Source organism: Eutrigla gurnardus (assembly GCF_963514095.1).
Source record: "Eutrigla gurnardus genome assembly, chromosome: 2".
NCBI classification, from domain to species: Eukaryota; Metazoa; Chordata; class Actinopteri; order Perciformes; family Triglidae; genus Eutrigla; species Eutrigla gurnardus.
In genome coordinates, this window is record NC_139916.1 from 30,170,477 (window position 1) to 30,192,359 (window position 21,883).

At 43.4% G+C, this 21,883-nt stretch overlaps 1 protein-coding gene across 1 annotated transcript; it reads left to right on the forward strand.

The window, feature by feature from the left end:
- Positions 1 to 1,687: 1,687 nt before the first annotated feature.
- atxn7l2a (ataxin 7-like 2a) lies at positions 1,688 to 21,008 on the forward strand. The gene is made up of 10 exons (XM_084025637.1): positions 1,688 to 1,848; positions 2,850 to 2,918; positions 5,923 to 6,262; positions 8,658 to 8,914; positions 10,623 to 10,705; positions 14,724 to 14,935; positions 16,332 to 16,506; positions 16,826 to 16,947; positions 17,468 to 18,440; positions 20,552 to 21,008. The coding sequence occupies exons 1-10, from the start codon at positions 1,719 to 1,721 to the stop codon at positions 20,567 to 20,569; spliced, it is 2,379 nt and encodes a 792-aa protein (XP_083881763.1). The 5' UTR covers positions 1,688 to 1,718; the 3' UTR covers positions 20,570 to 21,008.
- The last annotated feature ends 875 nt before the right edge of the window (positions 21,009 to 21,883 follow it).

A 21,883-nucleotide genomic window follows, 5' to 3' on the forward strand; every position in this document is an offset into this window, starting at 1 on the left:
CCACCCCGAGGGTACATGTGTGTTTATGACAGAATTCTCATTTCACACAAGACAAGCTTGGTGACAGTGGCAGTATGGAGGCATGATCACTTCAGGTACCTTCTCTTCACCTCGGTACAGGTTACATTTTACCCACAAGGTCGTACTGCTTTGGCCAGTATCTAGAGGGGACGTCGGTAAGGGTCCCATAAATGTTTCCAGAACGTCTTGGAATATTCCCTTCCATACCGTGACCATCTGGACACGTCCTAAAGTATTTGTCCCCAAACATTCCAAGAACGTCTTTTACACATTTCCTGAAACTCCCTTCACTGCAGGTCAGAGTTGAAACACTGAGGATTTACGACTGGGTACTAGTCTGCTGCTTGTGTTCATCAGGTCCACCTGTCGCTCCTCTGCAGTCCAAATATGGTCATTACCTTAACCAGTTGCAATAATTCCGACAGCCAAAAAGCCGTATTTGAGACTTTATAACTGTCGTCCACAAACCAATGGGTGAGGTCACCATGACTACATCCACTCCTTATACAGTCTATGGGACTGACACAAGCCTCTTGGCCGCTGATCTTTCACACTTCAGTGTAAGTGATGGATGCAACTGGACTTCCTGTGAGAGAGATGAGAGAGAGATGAGAGACCATTTAGACAAGGTCCTTTGCATTTGGACACATCTCCAGTATTGGCATAGGTTGTATCTATCTAGTATTTAGTTGAAACTCAGGAATTACATAAAAACGTATGCCATCCCATGTATTTCCACATGGTCTAACTGTTGTGATGTACAGTTACATCACGTCTTCACGGTGAGTCGTCCTGTTTCGGCGCGGCTCTGACTGGCTTGTGCGAGGCTTAATCACTTACAGGGATTAGGAGAGGTCTGCTGTGTTCAGGTGTGTGGACCCGTGACTTCTGATCACCACGGAACAAATGCTCCCCGGGCTTCACTCTACCGGCAAGCAGCTGTGAGCTTGTCCTCTGGAGAGACCGAGGCTGCAGTAATGTAGATTTCACTACTGCATACGGTATTTTATAATACTCATTGTATTTACCCGTTAGATAGACACGAAGAACATTTTCTGTTACAAACATCAAGCAACTTTAAAGGTTGTGAACAGTAGAGACAAAATTCTACTACGTTATTGTACTATTGTCTTTGCAACAGGGGGGACACCTAGGCCCCAAACATCACGGTTTCACTGTATGTCAATGGATTTTTGATTTGATTTTTCACTAATGTTGAAGGACCAGGCGTGTTCATGGTCATCGGGCTCAACAGCACTTTGTTTTGTTGCAGTGTTGCCCTGAAACAGGCTCATTACGATATTTTCATTGGTTGGAAAAGCTCTGTTATTGAAGTGTTAGTTGCTCACATCTGCTTATGTGTGTTTCCCCCCATGTTGTTGTTTTTAATTTGACTTGTAAGGTGATATACATGTATTTGTGCATGTTTAAAAAGTTGTTTTGTCTTTACATTTGAAGTGCATATATCTGCTTTAAATGTTTGAGGCTTTTCCTAACTCCCTGCTATTTCTCCTCCGCGTCGTTGTGTTTTAACACTCACATTCCCTCGCGGTGTTAACGAGTTGAAGAAAACATGACATCATTGACAGATCGTCTGCTCCGTGTCTGTCTGTGTGGGTGTCCCAGGAACGCGCACGCAGGAAGTTACTATCCTGTCGAGAGCGCGAGATATGACGTAAGTTGCTTGCCGCGCAGTGATGATGGCGGTGCGTGAACGCGCAGTAAAAGTAATGGCTGCTCTGGATCGGCGGGTGCCTAGCCTCGATGATTTTGTGGGACAAAGCTGGACTGCCTGGGCGGAGTGGGCCGGTGTGACAGCGGCGGATGGTAAGGAAGCACACTGACGCAAACACTGGCAGATACGAAGCCATTTCACCAAAGCACCGGGGTTTATTTTCGTGGAAACGGAGGACAGAGCTAACCATGTTACCCAAACAAAGACCCTGCCGGGTCCTAGTGCTGGGTGGGTAACATGTTGCTCTCTCCCAGGTCCCACTACATACGCTGTCTACTAGAAAAAACAAGTGATAGTTGTGAAGATATAGTAATTATATTGTGTGCTTTACAGTGGTGGCCATGAAACAAGATGCCAACGTTTAATGGATGCGTATTATTTTGGTGAAACGAGCCGGGTAGCGGTGGCATCAGAGCGGAAGGAGGCTAGTGTTGGGCGAGCAACTTCTTGCCGTGGAAAGCTAGGCTAGCTAGCAATCAAGCCATTCTCGGCGTTGAAGACGAGGCAGTTAGCGTTAGCATGCTAGTGCTAGCAGCAGTGAGAGGAGACGCCGGTGACGGAGGAGGAGTCTGATGCTGTTGCCACCATGTAAATGCTGGCCCAGCCTTTGATGTGAGCTAACGTTACTCTGTGTTCTTTTCGCTTCGTTTCAGTCTTCTCGTTTGATTGCCAGCGTCACCGCCTGCGTTTAGCGTTTAACCCGTATTAACGTGTCTGGATGCCAGAGGAAATGTCATATGTGTGACTTCTGACCCAAAAGTGCTCTTGTCCTTCCCATCTCTAAGTATGAGCGCTCACTCATTGTCTGGCATCCCTCTAAGTGCTACTATGTCCACAACTATGAAATAAAGTCCTCCTCCACCACACTTATTGCTGTTAGAAAACAATGACTGGAAAATGTGGTCAACAGAGAAGAAGTTGACTTGCATAGCAGTCCTTTATATAACGCAGCTTAATGGCCTGTTTATGTGCTGCATGTTGCTGTGAGGTTGGGCTTCATCTTGCTGATGAACCTGACATACAACATTGGGAATATGGTGTCTCTCAAGGGGCTCACTGAACATGTGCACGTTTGTGATGTATGATGTTTCAGGGCCTGATGGAGACGACTGCAGCAAGAATGGCAAAAAGGCTGCGGAGGCCATGTCGCTCAGTAAGGAGGGTAAGTCTGCACACTATCAAGTACAAGTCGTAGAAAAGTCTATTTTGTTTGGGACGTCTGAAAACATGAGCTGATAGTCTTACTAGTGTGTGCTTGCCTTACTGTGCTTGCACCTTGTACTGCCTCAACAAACTTGGCCCCAGCTTGTCTTTGGTCTCCTGTCCTGCCCAGAGTCAATGGAGGTGCTGGTTTGCAGAGTGTTGTGTGATGCAGAGAAGGTGAAAGACACCTCCTGGAGCCTAGCCTGGCTGTCTGTAGCAGCAGCTGTCTGACAGACACTCCCCGTCTGTGTGTGCGTATCAGAGCACGGCATAATAAATCAAAAGAAGTACATTGATAGTGATCGTTAGTGTGTGCACTTTCTCAAAGTCATGCTGCATCTCGTCACATGGGAATAACAGTCATCACAAGGTGACGAGTAAGAAGAAGAATCTAGGGTCCCCACATTTGTATTTATTTAAAATATTAATATTTCTCTCTCTAGCTTAGAATCGGAAACATTTATTGCCAAGAAGGATTTTACACCAACGATTTGTCTTGGTGACTAAGGTGCATACATTGAGGACAATAACAATAAACAAACAGTGACTATAATATATAGTATATACAATATAAACTCAGACATAAAGTGAGGGATAACTGATAAATAGAGACGGAAGAGCTGTGACTGACTGACTGCAAAAGATTTAAAAAAAAAATAAAGGATTGTTAGGAGTTGTAAAGTGGTGGGTGTGGTCCCGGGACTTGTTGAGGATCCCAACGGCAGAAGGGAAGAAACTGTTCATGTGGCGGGAGGTTTTGGTCCTGATGGACCGCAGCCTCCTGCCAGAGGGAAGCGTGTTAAAAAGACTGTGACCGGGATGGGAGGGGTCAGCCACAGATCTACCTGCATGCCTCCGAGCCCTGGAGCTGTGCAGGTCCTGAAGGGATGGAAGGTTGCAGTTTACATTGATCAGTTCAGGTTTTTTTTTTTTTTTCAACAATCTAAACACTGATAGATCAATATCCATCCATCACCTGTACCTGCTTATTTAGAGGCTGGAGGCTGTCAACGTGGGTAAGAGGTGGCCGAGGCTGTCAGTCTACCACAGGCTGACATCTAAAAATAAACAGGCAAATATTCAGAATTGCAGGCAACTTGGTCACCAATGGACCTAGCCTGGGGATCTTTGGGCTATGTGAATAAGCAGAACATGTGGAGGAAACCTGCCATTAATCTAAAGGTACAATTCAACAATATTTGTTTATCACAAGTCATATCGCCATCTCAGATTTTCCTCATATTGTGCAGGCCTAGTTCAGACAACACGACATGGGTTGTTGAAAGAAAACAACAGTCACGACGGCTCACAACGTCCCGACAGAAAGTCTTGCAGGTTTGATTGGGGGGGCTTTGCCTTTTTCTTCGGTCAACAACTGTAAACAAAAATGAAGAGAGAGAGGAATAATGCTGTTGTGACACGGAGGAAACATTTATGTTACTATGGCAACAACAGCCCTGCATCTTTCATGGCAGAGTGATGAAAGAAAACAGCTGGAGAGAAATAGCAGAGTAGGGATGACATCACACACGTGGTGAAAGAAGAGCAGTCATGATTGGTCGGGGACTAGTTAAGTCTCGTTATGTCTCTGGTGCAAGTCACCACAATACTTTATGACTCTATAATCACCTGATCTGACATAGAGACCAGGGTACCGACATTAATATCATGTAATTTGAACTAGGCCTGCACCATGTGAGGGAAATCTGCGATGATGATACGACTTGCTATGAATATTGAATTGTGCATATTAGCTATATAGTTCCTATGTATTTCTGCTTTAATAGGTAGACTGCTAATATAGACCCCAAACACTGAATAAAATAAATACATTCTTTCTAGCTTGATTTTATTGAACAAATTGCACATGAATGGCTGAGCAAACAAAGCCCTCATTTAAATTATAACTATAAAAAAATATTATATATGTCACAGTATTGTGCGGTGGCGCCATTCAGGGAATGTACTGAGATGATGCAAAACATTAGTTGGATGTTAAACTTGCGTGTTCCTCAAACGGTGTGCCTTTAGTTCATATATTAACAGTGACGGTGCAGAATAAGCCAACATGCTAGTTTCAGAGCTGACCATGGGTCTGTTTTGTGTGTTACCTTTGCAGTTTTTTAAAATTCAGATCAATACTAATTGCATAATTGCCTAAATGCCTTCTTACATGCCACTGTCTTACGTCTGATCAGTGCATCTGAGAGGTCACATGTTCGCTTGCTGAGCGCCAACGTGAATGCGTGGCGCATGCAAATGAAATGTTATTTTCTGAGTCATGGCGTTTCAGGCAGTCTTTGCGATGTGTGTATCGTGCATGTTGATATCGCGATGACGATGAAAACCCGACACATGGTGCAGCCCTAATCTGAATCAGACATTACATGTTAGCGCTGAGTTTGTAGTCCGTCCGTTTGTAGTATGACCCTGCGACTACCTTAGCAGTGGACCGTCAATGCCCCTCCCCCAAAGTCTGTCTGTAATAGGTGCTTTAGAGACGCATCTTACAAATCCAGTGAAGCCATTTTAGCGGTGTACAGGTCAATTGCCTCAAGTTTTTTCGTCTTCTGATTGACTTTCTCTAGACTCCCCAGATCAAACTATTTAGAAAAACATCGGCTGATAACAATCGATGGTAGATCGATTGGAGCGCTTTAATCCAGCGTAGAGCCGTTTTCAGCCATTGCATTTCCGAAGTACTGAACAAAATGCTCATGTAGTTGATGGAGTCAGAATCCAGGAAGGTGGGGATACTGTAGGTTACCAATGACATTTACCAATTGAAAACAGATTGCACTGGTATTTTCCTGTGCAACTCTTACTGTACGGTACTGAGAAGTTCCTCCATCTTTCCTCAATGCAACATCATCTTTTCCTGCCCCACAGTGAAATGACCATGTTACCACTGCTGCTGTCTGATGCGTGTGTCCATTGTATTTCCTCTCCCCTCTCCTTTCAAGACATGTCCATCTTTGGCCTCTACCCCGGCCATGATGACTTCTACCTGGTGGTGTGCAGCCACTGTGGCCAGGTAGTGAAGCCGCAGGCGTTTGAAAAGCACTGCGAGCGCCGACACGGCCCTCTGTCCAAGCTGTATGCCCGACTGCGCTCTCCCACAACCGCACCGCAACCCCAGCAGAGGCCCCACCACGGCCATTCTCCTTCCCACGGGACCAACGCTGCTTCTGCTTCATCCTGGGAAGGTCGTGCTCAGGGGGCGGGGCAGCCACGGGCAGCCCCGCCTTCTCCTTCCACTCCACCCCAATACAGACACCCCAAGAACTCCAAGGACGGAGTACGGTAAGAACAGAGTGGGACACGTTGAAGAGAATGTCTAACCAGCGGTCGGGCCGACAGAAAAGAACTTGAAGAAAAGCTAGAAAGTAGACAAATGCTTCACAGAAGGAAGTCCTGCCTTTTGATGCAGTAGTGAGGAAGGGCTCAATGCTAACTTTTCAAGTGGTTACTAGGCAACCAGGCTCAGGGTTTGGTTGCCAAAACTGAAAGTTAGCAACGGCTGCTCCGGCTCAGGAACACTTAAAGTGGGCTGACCTTTTAAGGTGGACTAGCACTATTCTCCTTTCAGTGACAAGCTGGTCCTCTTGAGTCTCTTAGCTTTTTTATCTCTAATATTTCTTTTAACTGTGTAACTGCCAACAGGTTATTATTCATATCCCTACTGCAAACTCTGCTCTGTTTGTATCAGGAAAACAGTTGAGTGTTTTAAAAGTTATTATTAGAACTGTAATGGTATTATTAATTACTCGTATCAGTACTCACAAGTACTGAAATACAAGTATTTGTTCTCGGTGGTATCAGTGCATCCCTATTTGTAGAGGCTTCACATTCTGGTTCATATACACTTTCTGACATTTATCTTTCTGTTCCCAACAATATACAGAGAATATGGGAATTATTCAGGTATATTTGAGGATGGTGACTAATCCACAGCTTCCCTGTGAGAAATTAGTCAAATGTTTAATTGCTTGACAGGCCCAGGGCTGTGCAGAGACCTTTGGAGGGGCAGTTAAAAGGGGGCACATGGAGCACGAATTTGAAACACCATACAGAAACATACCTTGTAATATAACCGGTTGAATGGTAGAAACCCATATTCATAAAGAATGTTACATGGAATCACAACACACCACACACACACACACACACACACACACACAGTGACATTTCATACCTTTTCAAAAATTGTACTGTATAGCCACAAATTTAATCCATTCATAATCTGCCATTTATTATTCCTAGTGCTAAATTATTAAAGTAAAAAATAATTAAAGGATATGGAAATCATGTACTTAAATATTTTTGTGCTTTTACTCAGTTTGACTATCGACTTTGCGCAAGACAGCAAGGTTCTAAAAGTTATATAATTTGTATGCATATTATATTTAATTTGTTAAATGAGAGGTTGAGAAAATCAAAATTCTAATTCTTCTATTATTGTTGTATTTATACTGTAACAGTCCAAAATTATGTGAATATGTATATCGCATAGTTTTAGTGAAATAACATAGTCTATGCCTCATTGCCTCTAGAAACATAGGAAAAAACAACTTGACAGTAAAATAACACATATTATCTCTCTAATGCACTTTCCCCATGACAAGAGAAACGTACAGAAACTAAAAAAAAAAGAAAAAGCCCGACATACTTTTCCCCCACAGCACGCTGTGTGTGGTTAATGGCCATAACTTGTGAGAGGTGTGTGTGCAGAGTTGGACAACACAGAGGATGCTCATTGCTCACTTCACTTCGTCAGTCATCTTGCAAGAATAGACCGTGCACAAACGAATACCGCTGCAAAACCTACTCTCACCGGACAAGTTGTTTACTCCCTGTCTGTCAAAAAGTGAGGTTTCGCGAGACGAGCAGTGGCCGTCTCCAGCAGCTTAGCGTTCAGCAGCAGGGCATGTCTGGGCACGTCAGGGCAGTGACGGCAGAGTGAGGGCACGACCGACCAAGGTAGATCTAAATTATTATTATTTTGTTTTATTTATTATTATTTTGGGCCACACACACACACACACACACACACACACACACACACACACACACTCTTTGGGGGGGGGGAAATCACTTTGACAAAAGGGCACTTTGGGCATCAAGGGGCAGGTGCTCCAGCACCCTCCGCCCCCCCCTCTGCACGTGCCTGGACAGGCCTATGTGTATTATGAGAAATTAAGATACTACAGTCTGCTTAATAATGAAAATATGACATGTGCATGCCGTGTGTGATGTATGCTGTGCAGTATTATTTTCTATCCAATACTTTTTTGTACAGGTTTATTTAGTCAGTTAAATCAATTTGCACATAATAATACCGGTAGCCCTTAACAATCATTTTTATAAAACACCAAAGGACAAAAGGCTGAAATTGAATTAGAGTTGGAAGAGCGCTATGATCTTTGCTCCTCACATGCCTGTCTGATAAATATAGGGCAGCCTTGTTAGCCAGTTAGCTTAGCATAAACACTGGAAACACTGGGGGCAAACGGCTAGCCCGCCTCTGTCCAAACAAAATCTGCTTATTGAATAATTTATTATTTGTTTAAGCCACTAAAGTCATCGGTTTGTGATTAGTCCCCCATTTTTTTTTTTAAAGGTGATTTTTATTAAATTTTTCCAGTGTTAAAGGGCAGACCACGGAGCTAACCCCTCTCCTTCCCCTTCCATCACCCAGACATTCCCCGCTGGAGAAGTCCTCCAACAGCGGCCACACAGAGTCATCGGTGTTCAAGCCGCCGCCGCCTCTGGAGCCTCCAATGAGCTCCCCGCCTCCATCACTCAGAGATCCGCCCTGGCCGCATGGAGGCACCCCACCTGGTCGGCCTTCACCCAGTGACAGACCCCCCAACCAGAGCCAGAGGAAGGACTCCCCTCTGACCTCTGCACTGCAGAGCCACCGGACCCCCCGAGCCTACAACAAAGTGGCCTCCAGTGAGTACAAATGCAGAGAGACACTGATGATCTTTAGGAGGAAGTAAGCAGCTGGACCTGTTTCCGTCGACCAGCTTAGTCATATTTCTATTTTTAACTATGCTAGTAGTTTTGCTTTATTGTGAGGATTCTTATTATCATTATATTATACAGTATCTACTGCTGCTGTTATCTTTAGTGGTAATTATGTTCTACTCTGTCATGACTGTTATTACTGCTCTCATTCCATGCATCAGTCCTGTCATATGGATAGTGTTGGGGCTTATTCAGGCTGAGCTTGTTGCTCTGAAACCTGGAGCGTTTTCTCTGCTAGGCTGGTTCCTTGAAGCAGATCTGAACGCAGCAGTTACACTCAGAACAAACCGGCCGATGTCGATGCATTACATTTACCTCTTACTTCCAGAGTTTAGCTCAGGTTTAGCTAGCCGTCATCATGAAGTGAAAATGATCCATTTTCTGGGGGATTTCAACAAGAATGTAACCAGGGGGACTATTCCAAAATGGTTCCAGACATTTAAACATCCACACTATTCTGACCAATCACAAAACAGTTTGCGAGCGCGTGGCGTTAAGGGTGTTTCCATTTATCAAGATCCAATGTATGTAAATATTTCAAACAAACTACAGGTCTGAATACGGTTAAATGAGGTTGTCGTACCTGCGCTTACCTCCCATGGCAACTAGGTTCTCGCAAGATCATGAGAGAATCCCACAAAAATCTATCTTGTTCAGCTTCAAATCAAGTGTTTTTCTGTCTGCTCCAAAAACCTTTAGTGCACTATTATTTCTGACAAGCTGATTTTGCAGCAAGTAGACAAATGGTTTTCACGACCCGTTTTCAGTTTATTTCTCCCAACAAAAGTTCTCTCTAGGATATACAACGCAACACTGTCAGGTCTTTGAGTCAAGGAAAGGAGAGAGAGAAAGAAATCATTCAACTGCTACTGTAACTTACAGTAACAGTTTGGAAGCGTTATGATCCATTTCTGAAATGAAATGACACTTTGGAATCCTCCTTCCCCGGGTTGGGGGGCTTTTTCCTGCTCCAAACGATCATTATTATATCAGTTGAACTCTAGTAGAAGTCAATTTGAATTATGTGATTCATCAGATGATGAATTATTTTTTCTTTTTATAAAATCAACTTTAATTAACAGGAGAGCAAAGCGTTTTTGATTGCAGTGAAAATGTTGTTTTTGAAAGGCTCAACGGCATTAAATATAGATTGAAGCAAAGATATTTAGATGGATATTTTTATTTTTGGAAATTATTATCTCTATTTTTCAATACATTTGGACTTTACAGCCTGTTGGGGTTTTGGTAATATTTGTATCACACAAGCTGGAAACAATTGTATGCAATACTGTAATCTAATTTTACAAAACTACTTTTTCAGCGGCGCTCATAATGAGCTGCAATTATGAAAACTAAAATTATGAAAACGCTGCACAGAATTGGAATGTCAATGTATGACTGAAGCCTCTGATTGTTCGGTCCAGCCCTAATTAAAATAGAAGCGTATCTTCACAGACTGAAAATCGTGGCTACATGACCAACATGTCCAGTGGTGTCAACACTGGAGTTCAGCTTGTACAGCACATTCAGGCGGCGTTCTCTAAAATGTCTAAATGGCTCCAGAGATGTTGACATGTTGTGATTGATTGCTGACTGTGTGATGTTGTAGCTGAGATGCTATGTGTTTCCTCAGAGAGGGAGTGTGACTTGGACAAACACTGCGGCGTCCTTGACCCTGACAGGAAGAAGGTCTGCACCCGCCTCCTGACATGCAATGTAAGCTCCAAACACACTCCGCTGCCCTACTTTTTCTTACGCCTCAGATTCTCATGTCTTTGCAAATGTTCTTCCTCATTGTCCACTCTGTGTTTTCTCCATGGAGTTGAGTAAACGGTTAAGAGGCTTATTTTCAGCATCCAATCCTGTCACCTTAACTTTTGAATCAATACACATCGGAGTGTGAAAGTAGGTTGTGAGTGTGTGGTCTCTTCATGCCTCGGCCAAAAAGGTAGATCATATTTTTGACATGAACCTTTAACAGAGAGCAAATAGTCATATGTCTGTGGTCAGGAAGAGATAACCTGTGATGGAGGCACTTACCAACAAAGTGACAAAGCTTCTTTAAAGTGCATGAAATGTAGATTCTGTTTGACTAACTTTGCTTCAATGGCAAGCAAGACAGTCAACAGTGTCAAAATATATTGATGGTTTAAATGACTAATCTTGAAAGTGTGTTTTGGGTGTCATTTTTCTTGGTAAAGTCAGATTGTGGGTAGACTTGGAAGACTAATGCGTGGGTTTACCAAATGCAGAGTGAATATTCACCCTCGGATAATTTATTATCATGCACAGCACTCGCTCTAGAGGCATCAGAGAGGAGGCGGGGCCAACCTCCATGTAGACACCAACAAGACGCACGTTGGCTGGATGAACCCACAATAAGCTTTTTTTATCTGTGATTTAATATCAATAACCAGATAAAAAGGATGCTGAAATAACTCCACAATGATGGTGATCAGTAAGAAGTCTGAAGTCATGCTTTGTTAGGTCTGTCTGCAAGACAACAAGCTAACTACTTTTAAAACGCTGGTTTTCTGAATGGAGTCTGGTTGATGGGTGCTAGGCTACGCTAACATTGTAGCTGCTCCATCAACACTCCAAATAAGGTCATCTAGACATAAATACAGCAGAGACCTTGTGTTTGGACCACAGACAGTCTCTGGTTCCTCCACATAGTCTGGTCTGGTCTCTGGACTAATGTGAGCTACTATCTAGACCTCTGGGGGACCACAGACAGTCTCTGGTTTCTCCACATAGTCTGGTCTGGTCTCTGGACTAATGTGGACTACTATCTAGACCTCTGGGGGACCACAGACAGTCTCTGGTTTCTCCACATAGTCTGGTCTGGTCTCTGGACTAATGTGGACTACTATCTAGACCTCTGGGGGACCACAGACAGTCTCTGGTTTCTCCACATAGTCTGGTCTGGTCTCTGGACTAATGTGGACTACTATCTAGACCTCTGGGGGACCACAGACACAGGAGCTCTATTTCGGATTCAGCAACGTCAGCAGGAGAATGTCGATGCTGATGGTTTTCACATCGCAGCGTCACACGAGGTTCTCGCTGGACTAGATTGACTGGACTTTCGTGTATTTCCATCATTCATGTGTCACCTGGTGCAAATTTACATCTATATCATCTTTGCATCGACTGTGTCCTCATATCAGTTTAATAAAAAAAACTTTTTTAAGAAAATCATTACTTATTTCACAGTTGAATGATGGTAAACATATGGTGAGGTATTTCCCAGTGAACCAGGATAGACGGGCGGAACGTAACATTGGGATGGATTTGATCACAACCTTCTCTAGCTAAACTAGACTAAAAGTTGCAATCATATCTTTCATTGATTTTTTTATATCATATATTGATTAATAGGTGAACACTATGCCGGGGGGCTATGATCTAAAAGGGCATTTTTCACTTCAGCTTGACGTTAATGGTGTTAAATAATATCTATCTATATCTAATATCTATTGCCTCCACATGGCTCTCAACATGGCGACGGCAAGTGATTGTCTGTGTAGCTAGACATTACCCAACTATATCTTTACATAGACAACAGTTGTTTGATATATTAATACTCTGAATCCTTTAATGCTCTTAGTGAATTGCTGTAAGGTGGAAGTATTTTGCTCTTTGAAGAAATCGATTACCATCTTGTTTTCTGGTATTCCGCCACAGATGCTCTGTATTGTCATAAGATATTTGAATGAGTTGGATTTATTACACATTCCATATTAAATCAGTGATTTTTCAACTGAACTAGATACAAATGCTTTAATTGATTTGTACTGTAATGCTTCAGAGTAGGATTACAGAACTACACTGAAGCAAATAGGAGTGATGACGACGTTTTCAAATGATTCAAGCTGTGTTCACTGCTCATGTTGATGCTGATCACTGACTGATAGCAGAGTGGTGAAAATGGCTTCCAGCACAGGAAAAGTCCTTATATGGTGGCTGGTGTGTGAAGGAGGAAGTGAGTGTGAGAGGCCACATCCAGCCGAGTAGAGACAGGATGAGCTGATTAACAGGAAATGACAGGAGTGACAGGAAAGCGTCTTCTACCTGCTCTGGAGGTGGCTGTTTGCTCTTCCACCTGCTACGAGGAAGCCCACATGTCTCCTCAATATACTCCTATTTATTCATGGTTGGATGCTGTTTTGCCAAAACAATGAATGGTTTGGATTTCTAAAAGGAAATATGTTTGTAGTCAGTTTGTCATTTAGAACATATCACATTATGTGGTTTCAGCTCTCACATAGGAATGTCCATTAAGTACTACTTACAGTGAAACATCCGTCTTCAGTATGGTGAAGTATTTCAGAGTGAAACGGCACAGACAGGCGGGACATAATGTTGAGAGGAATTTGATTGGATGGTTGAAAAGATCTTCTCACCACCTTCTCTAGCTTGATTGATGGATGCATGAATGTCATGCTATTATTGGTTGCCATTGATTGGTACTAGCTGCTTTCCTCGATGGCGGTACTGTTAACAAACGGGCTCGCTGGTGAATGACGGGTTTATGTGCTGAGAATATTCAGTTAAAACGGAGGCTTTAATGCTGTGTGGTGGAATTAATTCATGTCAAAGTGAAAAAAATAAATATTGAGAAAAGGAACTGATGAATGTTAGTGTTCAATTTGTAAACGCAATTTCTTCCGCTAAAGGCTCAAGACTCACCTGTTCAGACTTCACCTCGACTCTGCATAGCATGACCCACTAACACTTCTATGTTCTTACCTATAGCACTTTGATCATAGCACTGTTGTTTTAAGGTATGTTTGCTGAACAACTACTACTTTACTAGGATCTAACACTTGTTTCTATTTTTTAGCTCTTACTTTATCGGCAATGATACGTTGTGGTTTCTTTGTTTCTCTCTTTTGACAAATGTACTTATTGTAAGTCGCTTTGGACAAAAGCATCTGCTAAATGACCTAAATGTAAATGTAATTTGGTATCTGAAGAAAACAATCCTCGTATCTTAGATCCCTGAATTATACTCAACAAACTATCCAATGAAGTTGTGAAACCCTTTTCAGAATCGTCAGGCTTGAAGTGTGATGATGTGGTTCGGATCAGTAAACAATGTTTGTGAAAGTGTCATATTGTGGAGAGGGTCTCCTCCTATGAGGCATCCTCACATACATTTGCATGTGTGTAGGAACTCTGTGTGTAAAATAACCAAAAATCAACAGAAGAACAGGTACTGATCGGGTCACAAGGGGATCGTCTAGGGGGGATTGTGTTATTTCATTGCGAAAAAGCACTTTTAGTCAGTCAGCCTGGTCCGTCAAAAGTGCAAGAGAATGGAAGTCAATCCCACAACATATCAGAGAACTCAACACATACACATCTTTTACCAAGCAGTTAAGACAATGGATGATCAACATATACATGTCAGCACTAAAATAATTTGTTTTGAATGTGGTCTATTTTTTTTTCTCTTTCTGGTGCTTTCTATTCTGCGCTCCGTTATTTTACCCTGCTACCTGCTGTTTGTTCCGTGATGTTCTGTGTTGTTCTTTCCTGCTTATGTTGTTGTTTTTTATCCTTTTTATTTGTATTCTTTTTTACATTGATGCCAGGGGACTACAGATGAAAATTAGCCTTTTGGCTAATCCTGGCATTTTTAACCCATGTATGATCATGTTTCATTAATTTGCACTGTCCCCTTCTTAAATAAACTGAATTGAATTGAAAGTGTAAAACACCATTTCAGATCCACTCCATCCACCAGCGAAGGAAGGTGGTGGGCCGCAGCAAGAACTTTGACCAGCTAGTGGCAGAGCTGAAGACCAAGGTTCGTGAGAAAGGAGGCCCATCCCTGGACGGAGGCTCCTCCACCGGGCGATCCCCCAGCCCGGAGGCCCCCAGGGAGCAGGCTGGGGCTCCACACTGCAGGAGACCGCTGGCCAGCCTCCCTGCTTTCAGGTTAGTGAGCTTTACTGACTGGAGCTATGAGGGCTGGGGAATCTTAATATCACAATATTTTGCATGGCAATATTGTATCCGTAAACGACCGCCAAGTATCCAACTCTTCTCGTAATATTGCAAATACAAATTACACCTTTTCATAACAATGTCTTTCTCAGTCCACTAGATGGTGCTGTGTTTTTTTTTTTTTTTGAAGGATGGCGTGTTGCTCAGTAGGGACGATACAACAAACGCACAATAAGATGATCATTGATTGTGGTGAATTTTAATTTTGGGGATTATCGTAAATATCTTCACGGGTGAATTGAAAAAGCTGTCTGACTCGCTATGATGGTGTAAAAGTGAAAAATAGAAACTTATGACTTCTGATTATCTTATTTAAGAATATTGATTATTGTCACTTAAAAGGATGTTAACTTAGTTGTGATGCAGTAAAAATATTTGTTTACTAACAAAATGTACAGTCATACTAGTCTAAGTGGCATTTTAACATTTTCAAGCACATTTAGATGATAATCGGGATAATGTTGTAAATTGCAATTATTTTGTCAGGACTTTTTCATATGGTCCCATGCCTAGTGATCAGTCTGTCTGCTCGACTTCCAAGCCCATTTAACAGTGATTAAAATGATTGAAGTGAGATGAACCAAATGAAAACGTAATCTTATTGTTGTCAAACTGCATAACTTGCAGTTAAAAGGTGCTCTGTGACGCGTAGGGATCACAGACCTGCTTCCAACCTGCCAAACTGACCACCTTCAGATACTTCCATCGTCGTTTTCAAAGTAACCGTGACACCATGAGGGTTAGAGATGAGCATCAGTATGTTTTATACTGAAACACAGTCAGAATAACTGATGACAACGTTGAGATGACATTTGGCTTTTCCCATTAATTTATCCAACTATTATAACCTCAGTGTGCTGAATTAAAGTTACCTATTCATAGCAGCATGCCCTGCACACACACAGACCCACACCTTCCCATGGAGCCGACGTGAGAACTGTTCTGGTTCAGTGTGCGTGTCGGTGAAGGCAGCTGGGTGAGCTGCTGACAGATGACTGGCAGAGACGTTGACTGAAGACGGTCTGTGTGGTTTGAAAGACGGAAGCTTACACACCACTCACAAAACACACATGACATGTATAAAACCACAATAATACACAATGGTACTGCCATTAGGACTACCCATGCAAACTACTAATGAAATGGAGAGCTTGTGATGCCCTACCCTAAAGAAGGAATAATGATATTGTCATACACCCACCAACCCAGCCATCATATCGGGTATTGGCAGTCTATCACTATAACCATGGAACGATGGCTACTCTAGTATATTATTGTGTAATCAGACTATATTTAAAGCACCCATTTGAATGCGTCTGTTTTGCAGCCGGGCCGTGTCGGAGAGCAGCACAGAGGAGGAGAAGCAGCGGCAGGATGAGGGAGGTCTCCGAGCCCCCTCGCCTCTCGTCCACGGACGCATCTCCAGTGATGAAAGTGAGGCAGAAGGACCAGAGGAGCCCGTTGAGTTCCCATCTTCTGCTGCACATCCCAGACCACTACAGGTGAGGACTTTGGACCCGGAACACCAGGGAATTCCTGCCAAGGTTCCTGCAACCGTCATAAAGAAAACCCATTTTTTCTTTGATGTTGAGGACTGTGGCTGTATGTTTAAACTAGATCTGACACACCACACACATTGTTTTATGAAGTTCATGAAGGGTAATTACGCATTTCATTTTGCAGAACTGTTTAGTTTTCAAGTTGTTTTGCTGCAGAGATGAAGGTCTTGATCCTGTTTTGTTCAGAGGACACAATAAAAAGGTGATTTGACTGTAACAATGAGACCACTGGTGCAGACACTAACGAGCCTTCTCTCTGCAGGTATGTTCGTTTGGCAGCCATGCTTTAGGGCACGGCATCTACACGTTTGACAGGAGACTCCATCACCTGAGGTCGGCTCTCAGCAGCATGCTGGAGCAGCACATCAGCGCCCATCTTTGGAAGTAAGAAACCTGAGCTGATATCGATATATTGTCCCACTACTATGAAAATGAATCACGTGATGGCCAATAAACACATTTTTATTAAGATATGTTCCCTAGCAATGCCAATGGAGCGAAAAGGGAGACATGTTTTGACTGGCGTTTGCTTTTTCATTTGTTAATGCTGTGATAGAATATCATATTGACCTTTGACCTAATTTGAATCTGTTCATCATCAACGTTTTGTGCCAAATTTGAAGAAATTCCCCCCAAGGTGTTGATGAGAAGAGGACGTACACACAAGCATGCTCTGAATGAGCTGAAAACATAATGCCGTGATGCGCCGGATCATAACAATATGAGATCATCAGATCCCTGCTGTTAACCTTGTTGGTGTTTTATGTTGTCTCGATACAAACAAGGATGTGCATTAATACAAAACAAAGCTAAATTCTAATGCCTCAAATTCTTGTAATCCTCTCAAAGATGTTGGTATGTTTTATGGCTGTTTGATTTCTGGATTTACTCTCTTTACATCCAGGAAAATACCTCAAGCCACAGACCTTCAGTCTCCACCTTCCTCGGCCAAGAGCATCACGTCTTCGTCTCCCTCCTCCACAGCCGCCACTTCCGCCTCTTCGTTACATTTTAAGGTCCGCACAGGAAGTCACATCAGCTCCTCCCTGAAAACCACGCCCCCCTCCTCCTCTTCCAGTCGTGGTCCCAGCAGATCCCCGGCAGCCATACAAGTGGAGAACTCCGGTGGCAGTGGGAGCAGCGTCGCCGGCGGTCATCTGGTGTCTCCGGGTAAGCCTGTGGCGGGCCGGCAGGGGGGTCCCGGACGAACCAAAAACCCTGTGGGGCGTCCCAGCAAGCAGATGCTGAAGCTACGTGAAGAGGCCGCTGCTGCTGCTGTCCTCCGCAAACGAAAAGCCCCGTCCCAGGAAGGGGAGCACTCAGGCCCCGACAGGAACTGCATCATCCTCCAGGATCGGGGCCGCCCACCTTCTGCTGCCTCCTCCTCCTCATCATCATCATCTTCCAAACCCCCCATTTCTTCTCCTCTCCCACATGGACAGACCAATGGCACACTTTCACCCAGCAGCAAGCCCCGCCCCCAGCCCTCTCCCTCAGAGTCCCATTCACCAGCCGCCAAGGCGATCTGGACCTACAGACGAACACATGCTCCTCTGGGCCACTCATCACCCCCAGAGCCCTCGTCCGCCACCAACAACTCCCACAGCAGAGGCGGCGTGGGCGACTCAGGACTACACGGGCCGGGCAGCGGGAGGGGCTTTGAGCACCAGGGGCTTGTGAAGAAACGCAAGGGGGGCAATATGGAGGAACATTCGCCGTCCTCCAAACCCTCAACACATCGCCTGCCCTCCTCCTCTTCCAGCTCTGCCGCCGCCGCCTCCTCCTCCTCCTCTCCGCGCTCCAACTTTTACCCCTGGAAGGACAGCAAAGGCGGGGGGCTGGCTGGGGGTGTGGAGAAGAAGCTGGGCACACAGAAGGTGAGTCAGGCAACCCACAGTAGTTGACGATTCGATCAAAGGGGCATGATTCCACTGCCACAGTCCAATCAGTCATACTGATCATTCATAATTAACATGGCTTTTTCAAAATCAAAGAACAGGCCTATATTTGTTAATCAGGGCACGCGCATGAGAGCATTAGATGTATATTGTGTATATCGACAGTATAATGTAAAATGAGCTGGGGGAGATGTGTGTGTGTGTACATGCATATCCTTCACTTCCACGTGCTTTTCCTCATATCTGGATTACTACAATAATTAGGACCCAAACAGCACCCGACGCAACCACGCACACACTCAGCCTCAGTGACGTATCACAGTCACATGTTACAGCTTAAACAGAGGGAGATCAATGAGCAAGGACAAACAGACATGATCGGATGATGAGTTGACTGAGATTGGTAATGTGATGTAAATTCTGAGTCGAGGACAAATCTAGAAAATACTCGATACCCAATTCAATACCAAGGTAAACCTAACAACAATACATCTGATGGACTTCAACATCCACTCCTAACTACTGTAATCACCATTTCCGTTTGGACTAGTCACATGACCACTGAAAACACTTCCATGTCTGTTCTACACCCGTTCTATTTCTATGGGCTCGCCTTTATTTTTCCCCAAACAGCTTTTGAAAGAGAAATTGAGGCATATTGGAGGCGTGGCCATGAGCATTGATCAAGTAGAGGTCAGCCTGTCAATCTAAAGGAATGTGCCACTGATGGGTCGGCAGTAGTGCTATTAGAGGTACTTTTAAAGCCCTGCACTGGACCCATGCTCATGGCCCAGACTGGGCTGACAGTGAAAATTGAACTTAACATCTAAAAGGTGTCACCATACCTCCTAGGCTTTCTGTTTCCATGGCAACACTCAGTGACAACTGATGGACGGAGACGGCAATAACCTTGTCTCTTAAAACAGAAACAGTCCTATTACAAGGCACACTTATTCTGGTTAGAAGCTGAAGGCTAGTCGACCGTGAACGTTAATGTGAAAGCTACCCAGAATGCAGAGCGACCTGTTCATATTTAGAGGTACACTCAGCAAGTTTGTGAGTACTGGAATTTCTGCATTTATTTACAGTGACGTTTCAAATCCGAGGCTCTTCCTTAGACGGCCGCCATCCTAAATACCTGCGATGCATCCACCATTTTTTACTTCAATAAGATACCATGAAAACGATTGACAGCTGATAAGAGCATTGAAATTATTTCATCCATTTTTCAATATTTCTGACACCAGTGTTGCCCAACTGTTGCGCCCCCAAACATGTGAGTGAGTTTTAAACATCCACTCCTCTTCTGACTGTCCTGACAGTGTATGTCAGTTTCTTTCCTGCTGCCCCATTTTGTTCAGGACCCGGTTTCCCGATAACGTCCACTCTTAGCGCGCTACGAAGACTCCTACGTTATGACTTCCCAAAGTTGTTTACCTCTATAGTCGTGGTTCCCGAACGGTCTCTTAGGAGTCTTCTTAAGAAACACTCGTACGTCGTACGTACACGGCGCTGTCCAGAAAGAAAGTGCTGAAATCGATTGCTCAGAGTTCGATTTTCCATTTCATGCGCAGGTGCATGACAGCACTATATTATAAAATGTAGGCTATTGCAGTGTTTGCGAATGAAACATTGCTAGAAATCCTTCTAGGCCTAAACATTTATTTAACCATGGTCGAACATACTACCATATACTGATTTAAAAAAAAGATATAATAAATATAGAAACAGCGGAGGAGATTGAGCCAATTACAGCCTTAATTACATGCGTATCTGTTGCCGTTGTAGTCGAAACTTATGCAATATAGCCGCCGCGTCGGTCAATATATCCATGGGATTGAAGTTGATCCTTATGAAACTATGTATTCCAATGGCTCCGAGGACGGCGACGTCTTTGGATCAGCACGGGGATACGTTGTATCGCTGCCATAGTTCTCCACCGTTCACAACCGTCACCAGCGTTCATTTATGACATGCCTTGACATTGATTAGGCATAATGAAACCGGGCCCAGTTCTGTTCTCAAGTGAAAATGCGTCGTACCGTTTGTCAAAATGAAAGTAACAACTTCAATGTTTTCTTCTCCCACAGCCAAAACTGCACCATTAAGTGTGCCTGCCTTACAAGCCACTAAGAGGGAGCCAGCCCTGCAACAGGACGTGTGTGTGTGTGTGTGTGTGTGTGTGTGTGTGTGTGTGTGTGTGTGTGTGTGTGTGTGTGTGTGTGTGTGTGTGTGTGTGTGTGTGTGTGTGTGTGTGTGTGTGTGTGTGTGTGTGTGTGTGTGTGTGTGTGTGTGTGTGTGTGTGTGTGTGTGTGTGTGTGTGTGTGTGTGTGTGTGTGTGTGTGTGTGTGTGTGTGTGTGTGTGTGTGTGTGTGTGTGTGTGTGTGTGTGTGTGTGTATGTGTGTGTGTGTGTGTGTGTGTGTACTTTGAGAGGGAGGGTGGGATGAAATTCAGATTATGGATTTATAAATACCTCAAGACCATCCGGTTATGCTGCTAAATTAATTATATTGGTTTATAAAAATGGATTAAAAATGTCCTTTACACTTGGTTTCTTTGACTTCTTTCTTGTGGCTATATGTCATATTAAGGCTCTTGAGGCTCTTGGGCTTTCTCTTCAATTTCTCATTTTCTTCACAGTTAATGAATTCTCCACGGCGTATATGTTTTGCATCATCACCATAAATTGGTTATATTTCAGATTTGTATAACTACACAACATGAGCTTTGACGTCTGCGATAATTATCATTACTACTGATGTTACCCCAAGTCCACATACGTTGATGCTGTACGTTAATTTGGTTGTTTAAAACTGACCCCTCTTTGTTTCAATGGGATGATTGGACACCATCGGGTTATTTTAAATAAGGATGGGCAGGCTTAGTACTTTTCAAAATAAAACCTTCAATTTTACATATATATATATATATGTTCATTATTCCAACCTTTACATAATAAATATATATATATGGTGGGTTGCAGACAGAAAACCGAGGCACTCGTGAGGGTACGACCAATTAAAATGCTACTGAGTAGCATGAAAACTTTTCACTTTTGTCCTGACGAAGGCCAGTTTGGCTGAAACGCGTTGACTCGCTTTTAATAGATTAGCCATGTACCAATAAAGGCATTTTAATTGGTCGTACCCTCACGAGTGCCTCGGTTTTCTGTCTGCAACCCACCCTTTATGGATCTCCCCAACTGAAGAGCACCTGAGGGATACACTTTTCTGCAACACCCAAGAAGCACTCCATGCACTGCGTTCCTGTCTGAAAATATATATATATGTATATATATATATATATGTATATATACATAATATATATATATATGTATATGTATATATATATACACTCAACAAAAATATAAACGCAACACTTTTGTTTTTGCTCCCATTTTTCATGAGATGGACTTAAAAAT

Excerpts from the sequence above, each read along its gene's own strand:
- atxn7l2a (XM_084025637.1), top strand. The coding sequence starts at position 1,719 with ATGATGGCGGTGCGTGAACGCGCAGTAAAAGTAATGGCTGCTCTGGAT. Across the intron at positions 2,919-5,922 it reads CATGTCGCTCAGTAAGGAGG|ACATGTCCATCTTTGGCCTC; the intron begins GTAAGTCTGCAC and ends TCTCCTTTCAAG. Across the intron at positions 6,263-8,657 it reads AACTCCAAGGACGGAGTACG|ACATTCCCCGCTGGAGAAGT; the intron begins GTAAGAACAGAG and ends TCCATCACCCAG.